Source organism: Xenopus laevis, chromosome 5S, assembly GCF_017654675.1.
Source record: "Xenopus laevis strain J_2021 chromosome 5S, Xenopus_laevis_v10.1, whole genome shotgun sequence".
NCBI classification, from domain to species: Eukaryota; Metazoa; Chordata; class Amphibia; order Anura; family Pipidae; genus Xenopus; species Xenopus laevis.
The window spans coordinates 53,931,953-53,941,365 of NC_054380.1; the positions used below are offsets into that span (position 1 = coordinate 53,931,953).

The 9,413-nt window shown below is 34.0% G+C and overlaps 1 protein-coding gene across 1 annotated transcript; it reads left to right on the top strand.

Annotated features, from left to right (window-relative positions):
- Nucleotides 1-2,371: 2,371 nt before the first annotated feature.
- LOC121394219 lies at nt 2,372-7,081 on the top strand. The gene is made up of 6 exons (XM_041564572.1): nt 2,372-3,386; nt 4,323-4,391; nt 4,483-4,554; nt 4,639-4,710; nt 4,804-4,875; nt 6,028-7,081. Exons 1-6 carry the CDS (start codon nt 3,068-3,070, stop codon nt 6,246-6,248), a joined length of 825 nt encoding a protein of 274 aa, XP_041420506.1. The 5' UTR covers nt 2,372-3,067; the 3' UTR covers nt 6,249-7,081.
- Nucleotides 7,082-9,413: the final 2,332 nt, after the last annotated feature.

Below are 9,413 nucleotides of genomic sequence, written 5' to 3' on the forward strand. Positions count from 1 at the left end.
AAAGTATCTTTGAGATAGGTTTCTTTTTCATTAAAGAAAGTGGAAATGGGATTTTATATATTTCCCTTTCCTTGTCCTTTAAGTTGTGTTTTGTTCTGTTCTTTAATACATTTACATATGCCACCTTATTCATTGAATTTGTAACTAAGTGTGTTTGAAACATTTTCTATTTCATACACAGTGTATATTTATAAAAATGCAAATTTTACTCAAAATGGTGTGTTTTTGAAATAAGCGATATTCACATAAAATTAGAATGCTATATAGAGTTCATAAACACAGTTTCCACAAGAAACATTTAGTACATACTAGTGTTAATGGAGACAGAAAAAACTTTATTTTATTGTTTACCTCTTCTGTCAAGACAACAAGTTCTTCAAATGAAAATTTTTCTTGTTTTTTGTTTGTTGAAATTTTTTTACCCACTTCTTCACTGGTCAATTGGTCACATTGTGATGTAGGCATCACTTCTTTAGCTTTTGTTCTGCTTCTGTTGATTATGGAGTTTTCGGCTTTGCCTTCTGTTTCTGATAAGTTTGTATCATCTGCCGATATATTAGCTAGGTCATCTAGATTTATAGTATATAAATCCTCAGTGTAGTTTAAGATTTGTTTTTTTAGAACTGATGGTGTATTAGGCATTTCCTGTTTTCTCTTTAAAAGTGCATGTCTCTGACAAAGATATTCTTTTTTTTCGTGTTTTTTTGACATTCTTGTCTAATTTTTTAACTACAATTTAAAAAAAAAAACAAAATACAATTATGAAAACAGCTGTGTTCACTTTAATACAAGTACTTTAATTATATAAATATATAAAACATAGCTTATTATTTATTTACATTGTTGCATGTTGCCAAGAGTATGTAGAAATTCACCGGCACACAGGCATTTAGTTCAACAGGGCAAGCCCTTGCAAATTTATTAGTGCAGTGCAACGTTTCTGGGACACGCCCCTTTGTCAAGTATAGTGAGGACGTAGTGCAAGAGCACAACAATATACCAGAATATTCTACTCTTAATTAATTGTTAGATTTTAAACAATAGATAGATATTAAGTATAATATTCATGATCGATACTTCTAATCTGATTTTGAACTAACAATTAAACTGTTAATGTCTCTGTAAGAATGCGTAGTACAAGCAATTCACTTCCTACCCACATGTCAGCATGGCAGTATGGGAAGTTAGGTTGTAATAAGACACAAGTCCATCAAGTAAGCAAGTTTGTGCAGAACTATAGGTTCCATGCAGGACGCTGCCACTTTGCACAGTGATTTGTCTAAACTGGAAAACTGGGCTGCAAACTGGAAAATGAAGTTCAATGTAGATAAATGCAGGTTATGAACTTTGGCAAAAATAATTTAAATGCAAGTTATATACTAAATGGCAGTGTGTTGGGAGTTTCCTTAAATGAGAAAGATCTAGGTGGTTTTGTAGATAACAAGTTGTCTAATTCTGGCCAGTGTCATTCTGTGGCAACTAAAGCAAATAAAGTTCTGTTTTGTATAAAAAAGGGCATTAACTCAAGGGATGAAAACATAATTATGCCTCTTTATAGGTCCCTGGTGAGGCCTCATCTGGAGTATGGGGGCAGTTTTGGACTCCAGTCCTTAAGAGGGATATAAATGAGCTGGAGAGAGTGCAGAGACGTGCAACTAAATTTGTTAGAGGGATGGACGACTTAAATTATGAGGGTAGACTGTCAAGGTTGGGGTTGTTTTCTCTGGAAAAAAGGCGCTTGCGTGGGGACATGATTAGACTTTACAAGTACATTAGAGGACATTATAGACAAATGGCAGGGGACCTTTTTACCCATAAAGTGGATCACCGTACCAGAGGCCACCTCTTTAGACTAGAAGAAAAGAACTCTCATTTAAAGCAACGTAGGGGGTTCTTCACAGTCAGGACAGTGAGGTTGTGGAATGCACTGCCGTGTGAAGTTGTGATGGCTGATTCAGTTAATGCATTTAAGAATGGCTTGGATGATTTTTTGGACAGACATACTATCAAAGGCTATTGTAATACTAAACTCTATAGTTAGTATAATTATGGGTATATAAAATTTATGTGAAAGGGGGGAGGGGTGTGTGTATGGATGTTGGGTTTTCATTTGAAGGGGTTGAACTTGATGGACTTTGTCGTTTTTCAACCCAATTTAACTATGTAACTATGTAAGTACACAATTAATTGTATTTTTACCTGCCTAAATATAATATTATCTATTTAATCAGATGGTCTAATACAGAGCCTCAGGGACTCCACTAAGAACCTTACTCCAAGTAAAGAATGTACCATTAAGATCCACCCTCTGTACCCGATCCTATAGCCAGTTGCCACATTTTAAAGATAAAATTACCGGCCAGTGGTGGGGGTGGTACTTAAGGGGCGGGACTTAACACAAAAAGGGGAGGGACAGTGTGGCGTGCAACAACAAAAAAGACAAGCTACAGTGTTGTGTCAAATAAATGGTGGGTCCACATTGTCCAAGGCAAAGGAAATGTAAGTTTTCCTTGGCGGCCAAGAGATTTTATAGATGGTATTACAAATCACTGGCAGCTACATTTCCCATAAATGTGTATTACTGACCCAGCCCCAGCAGGTTTTTCCCTATCTAGGCCGGGCAACCCTAGCATTGGTCCAGGTCAGAGGAAGGCTAGCAATACCATTGTTATGTGCGTATTACCTCTCACAGCACTTACTGGTAGGGTTGCCACATGACCGGTATTTTACCGGCCTGGCCGATAAAAATGAAGCTTTATCCCAATTTAATTAATACTGGCCTCTATTGTAAAATAAATTTGAAAAAATGCATTTTTAACAAACCCCGAAAGGAGCTGCTTGTTATCACCTGATTTAAACTTTTCAAATGTTTGTAAACCAGACTATTTTGTCTGTGGGATTTTTTGCAAGTTCCTTAAATAACTGTATCCTTCTTGTTTTAACTGTTACCCATAACTTTACCTTTAAGCGAATTTAATGCGCCTACAAAATTCGTTATATTCGGCGTTTAGACGAATAAAAGTGTCGTGACGGTGGCCTTTATAAATACCACGCCCAACTCACTGTGATGTCATTTCCGCTTTTCATGCGCGCAAGGATGGAAAAGCACGCTGCATTTGGAAAGACGACAGAGAGAGCATCCGCCATGTCTCATCGTGAGATGGCGACGATGGTGAGACTTCTTGACAAATACAAATATGAAGATTGGCGGACAATAGCTAAGAAACCACCTTTTTATAAGAAGACCATTATGCAAAAGATTGCAAGGATTTTAAAGAAGCAATATGGAGTGGATAGAGACATCAGACAGCTGCAGAAAAGGTGGTCAGATCTGAAGTGCAGAGAAAAGAATCAACTTAAAAAAATTCGTGAAACAATAAGAAAAAGTAAGTATTTAATATTGTTAATCAGATACACATTTTGAAATCATTACAAATTTTAAATACTTTAATGGTTATTGTTTAAAAAAAGTTTTCAAAAATCATGTTTTTGCCGGTTACATTTTCAGTTGATTAATGATGACATTGTGCATAGTTCGATTATATTTTATTGTCGTTTGTTAATGGATTGGTGATTGTCGTATTAATCTACGTATAAATTTCTTTTTTCAAAATTTGTGTTCGTGATTGGTTGTCTCGTTTGTCGTATTGATCAGGGTAATGGTCGTTTGATGTCGTGCAATTGTCGTTCGTGATTGTTTGATTGTCGTATGTGCCGTGCATTTGTCGTTTGCAATTGATTATCGTTTGATGTCGTGTAATTGTCGTTTGTGTAATTGACGTTTGTAATGGATTTTCGCTTTATGTCGTGCAATAGTCGGTTGTGACTGGTTGTCTTGTATTGGTCAGTGCATTTGTCGTTTGTAATTTTCGTTTTGTGTCGTTTGATGTTGTTCTGTTTTTCGTTTGTGGTATTGTGTCATGCATTTTTTGTATTATGACGGTGATTGTCATATTGTGATGTCAAATTTCGATGTGTGCAATTATCTGTACATTTGCTAAAAAGGCTCAAGTTTTGCAATGTCCTACTAAAACTAATCTAATACAAACACAGCACTTTTTAGTACCACCCCCACCAGAATCAAATTTAAAAAACTAAGTAATTATCATATTTTGGTGTTACTTTGGTGTCCTTTAAGTTTACATTTAAGCACTTTTTATAGTAATACTAATCTAGAGTGTTTTTTATTTTTAAACTGACTTTTAGTTGCACCTTAACTTTAGTTTTTATTTTTTATTTTTATGTTTTTTTTTTTGTCTTACAAATGCACACATAATCTGCTTTGCAGCAAAATAGACAAATGTTCTGTTTTTTTCCAATAGAATCTAAACAAACCAACCATGACAGGACAAAAACGAACAAACACCCTTCTTCAGACAAACCATGTCAAAGTAAGAAAAAGCATTCCATTATAAACATTACATCATAAATTTTGTTTAAGCAAAATAATGTATTAGTTTTATAATATGTTCTTCCATACAGATTCTTCTTCACAAACAAAACCTGTTGCAACAAAAGGTCAACCTGCATCTGCAGACATCGAAGTTTCTCTAAGTAAGATATTTCATGCCTGTTTTAAGCCTTCTATCAAATTTCTTTAGGAAATATGTTATACATTTTGTCTAAATTGCCATACAGATTCTTCCATACAAACCATGCAAGACCCTTCATCTGGCACACCCACTTCTTCAAACATCGAGGATCATCATAGTAAGATATTTAATGCATTTGATAACTTTGTGTGAAAATTATTAGGTGTGTAAAATGTTTTAAAATATATTTTTTATGTGATTTGACATACAGATTATTCTTCACAAACCAAGCATGCCACTTCAAAAACTGCTGAACCCACATCTGACATTGGCAATTTTCAAAGTAAGATATTTTACTCGTAAGCACTGTTACAAATGTGTTAAAACACTAGTTATAATTAACTTAACTAAATTAAATTTTGTATTATGTTTCTTATCCGTAAATTAGTCATAATGGAAAAAGGTTACATATAATCAAAGTCATCTTTTTAATAAAGTATTATTCAAGGCAAAATAATGTTCCTAGTATGCAAACACATCTCCTGAGTAGTATAAAAATATAGCATTTTTACAATAAATTGTAGGCTTTAATATAGAAATGCTTTCTTTAAACATATGTCCTAACATTGACAACACTTTCTAAGACATCCTAGTTATATAGTGTCTATAAGAGACCATTACAGCAGTATACAATTATATGCACACTCCAAACTACTACTTTTATTTTTAAAAAAACAAAAAGTTAATCTTGCAACTACACACATGATAAGCAATTTTTATTAAAACAAAAATGTAATGAAATCAAAAGCGAGGTCAGCCATTGCTTTTTCAAACAGAATATAGATTGCATACTATTGTCTAATGAAATCATTCTCTACTTGTAGCTATTAGAATGGAAAACCCTGAACAAAACAAGCCGGAACCTTCTATGAATGTAGTGCAGATAGATTATGGTTTATCCCCATTGGACTTTTTTAAACACAACTGCAAAAGGTGTTTTTCACAATTGCATTAGTTATAATAACTAGGGATGTAGCGAAGTGTTCATTGGCAAACTAATTTGTGCAAACATCGACTGTTTGCGACTGCCGAATGTTTGCGGAGTTTTTGGGTTGACGCTCAATTAGAATAAAAAAAAAACCTTCGACCATTCAATGGTTGAAGTACTTCCCCTTTAAAAATCCTTTGACTTTTTACTTAGACAGGTAAAGATTGAATGTTTTTCCTTCAATCGAATGCCTAAATTTGTTCAAATCGTTCAATTAGAACGATTTTAGCGTTTGATCGAAGTTCGCGAACGTTCGCATTTTCGGTGGAAGTTCGCAAAACGTGTTGGCGAACATATTTTCGGAGCTTTACTACATCCCTAATAATAACTAACCACAACAAAAGATTAAACATTGAGATATAGTTTAATAATCTTTATGTTGCTTTTGATACATTGTCTGTTATGTAGTGAATCTAAAATGGAATTACAATTTTCTTTTCTTTTTAGATTTTTCAGAAGAGCTTATGGAAACTTGCAACAAACTAGAACGTGATGATGCTGCATCCCAGTGCTCTATTGATTTGTTCAGTTATCCTTCAGAAGAAATTGTTGAATTGAAACAAGATGTCAAATTTATTAAGTTGTTACTTCTACGTATTGCAAAACATCTTTTCAATACTGAGGAAATATCAGATAATGAATGTGTTCAAGTTTCTAACAGTACTTAAATCTGAGATCTGTTTACGAGTATTCTAAATAATCCTTATTTGTTAATTGTATTTGATATTTTTATAAGCATCATGATATTCTTTTAACATATCATGAGCGAGTTGATTTATAAGAGAAACCTTTTTGATATTTAAGATTTGATACATATAGCACACTGGTGTTCTTCTGTGACTTCTACAAGAAGTTTTGTACACTGCACGATTATTGTTTCTTTAAATTTTAAGCATGGTGTTCAATAGAACATACAATCATTACAATTCAGCTCGTCCATCTGAACAAGGCATAGCAAAGGTGTCTGATGTTATTTCTAATGTTTGTACAATTCTTCCTTGCTCCAACTGACTCTGAATGAGAAGCGTCCATTTGATATAGCACACTGGTGTTCTTCAAAAGTACTTGTAGAAGTCACAGAAAACTGCACGATTAGTGTTTCTTTAAATTTTAAGCATGGTGTTCAATAGAACATACAATCATTACAATTCAGCTCGTCCATCTGAACAAGGCATAGCAAAGGTGTCTGATGTTATTTCTAATGTTTGTACAATTCTTCCTTGCTCCAACTGACTCTGAATGAGAAGCGTCCATTTGATATAGCACACTGGTGTTCTTCTGTGACTTCTACAAGAAGTTTTGTACACTGCACGATTATTGTTTCTTTAAATTTTAAGCATGGTGTTCAATAGAACATACAATCATTACAATTCAGCTCGTCCATCTGAACAAGGCATAGCAAAGGTGTCTGATGTTATTTCTAATGTTTGTACAATTCTTCCTTGCTCCAACTGACTCTGAATGAGAAGCGTCCATTTGATATAGCACACTGGTGTTCTTCTGTGACTTCTACAAGACGTTTTGTACACTGCACGATTATTGTTTCTTTAAATTTTAAGCATGGTGTTCAATAGAACATACAATCATTACAATTCAGCTCGTCCATCTGAACAAGGCATAGCAAAGGTGTCTGATGTTATTTCTAATGTTTGTACAATTCTTCCTTGCTCCAACTGACTCTGATGGGCAAATTCACTAAAGAGTGAAGTACCAGCACTAGAGTGAAATTCCGCCACTCTCAATTCATTTCTATGGGATTTTGAAAGGCTTATTTATCAATGGGTGAAGTGAAAGTTCACTCTTTGATGAATACGCCTTTAAAAATCCCATAGAAATGAATGGAGATTGGCGGAATTTCATTCTAGTGGCGGAACTTCACTACTGACTTCACTCTTTGATGAATCTGCCCCACAATGAGAAGGGTGCATTTGATACATATAGCACACTGGTGTTCTTCAAAAGTACTTGTAGAAGACACAGAACACTGCACGCTAAATCATTCATTATTTGCTTTCAAATTTTATCATGATGTACAATTGAACATACAGCAAGTGCTTCATTCTAATTAAGCACCTCAAATTAAAATCATTAAACCAACCTGGTTGATGTAAAAAGTTTTCTATGTTTAAGTAAACCATTCTAAAAAATATTGTGAATGTTATTTATAAAAGAGTAAATGATAAACAAACATTAATAATGTTAATGGTATTTTGCAAAATACAAGTTTCTTCCTTTGCAAGTTGTTTTGTGTTTCATTTTCTCCTGTTAAATAGATGTCAGTTATTTATATATAAAATTACATATATATGGTCAAATTTGACATGGTAATGTTCAGCCTTTGCCGTCAATTAGGCTGCATAAAGGTAAGATTATCTTAAAAAAATAGCACATATTCAGCTCACACCTATAAATGACTGGTCCTATAAATGCGAATACTTAAGTAAACCAAAGGTACAACAGTCGAAACATTTTGATTAATTTATCAGTTTACCACATCACAATTAGATTTGTTTTTGCTACACAGATTTATAAGGTTATATCTTAATTATTATACCCTGTCAGTTCTAAGTAACGTGTGTTAATGACAATGCATGGACAAAATCTAGACAGAATACCACACAGTAAGTTATACATTTTTAATAAAAACAAAAAAAACAAACATTACAAATACACAAGGAAAAGAGGTTCTACACAATATACAGACAAAACAAATTAACTTTTTTCAAGGGACATGTAAATAAAAACAGAAATAGACAGGGAAAACGTTACATGTTAAGAATACAGAAATACGTAGCAGTATTATTTGTAAATATAAAAGTTACTTTATAAGTTACAAAACTTTCAATAATAAACTAAAACTATATCAACACTTTTTGTGAATTTCCACCATTTCTATGTTCTCCAGTCTAGTCACCCAGTCCCTTTCTCTTCCTACCCAGACTGCTTCTTTCTCCCACCTTCTTTTACACAGCAGCTACCTCTCTTTGTCACGGTCTTGTTCACGGTCCTTTTAAACTCCCTCTTCAAACAGGCTTGAACTATTTTTCCCCAACCTTTCCTTCTGTGAACACCTGCCACTTCTGTTTCTACTGAAAAACTTGTGGGTTTTCCAGTGTGTCTGCTTCAGTCTTCCAAAACAGATTCTTACAGCCTTCTGTCCCTCTCTCACCCCCTCCTTCAATCCAGTAGCCACTTCCCTTTCCTAGTAGTATTCTTTTGCCCGGTGGCTTCTTCTTCAGCACAGTACCTCCCTATCATTGTGTTATCACACAAGGCTGTAGCCACATTTAAGTTTTACAAAGAAGTGTAATATAACAGGAATTTTAATTTAAACAAACACAAAAAAAGATTGGCAAACGACAAGGCTGATTTACTAGTTTAAAAGACAGGAATAGACCCCTTATAAATGATGGGGCCATAGGTAAACAATGGAAAATGTGAATTCTGAGGATGTAAATTAAGGTAGGTTCCATGATGCTGTAATGCATATATCTCTCGCTCACTGCTCTTCTGATTACCTAAGCAAAGATGGGTAAAATAAAAAACACAAATTAGTAGAATTCACAGTAGGCAAGAGCTTAGTCTACATACAAGCCGGATTGAAAACAGTCTAGTGTTCAGTCCCTTCCAAGACAAGTTTGCATATTAATAGGTTAAACATGCAATCTCTTTTCTAAAATATTTTTTTTAAGGAGGTGTGGGTTATAAGTATCTCAATAGTTTCAAAACTTGTAAACAAACATTTGTTAATATTCAATAAAAATCTTTTGCACTTTCTAATGGCATACTCAAGACAATCTTAGAAGTCTTTCACAACACATGAAATGGTTACT

Excerpts from the sequence above, each read along its gene's own strand:
- LOC121394219 (XM_041564572.1), top strand. The coding sequence starts at position 3,068 with ATGTCATTTCCGCTTTTCATGCGCGCAAGGATGGAAAAGCACGCTGCA. Across the intron at positions 3,387-4,322 it reads TCGTGAAACAATAAGAAAAA|AATCTAAACAAACCAACCAT; the intron begins GTAAGTATTTAA and ends TTTTTCCAATAG. Across the intron at positions 4,555-4,638 it reads AGACATCGAAGTTTCTCTAA|ATTCTTCCATACAAACCATG; the intron begins GTAAGATATTTC and ends ATTGCCATACAG.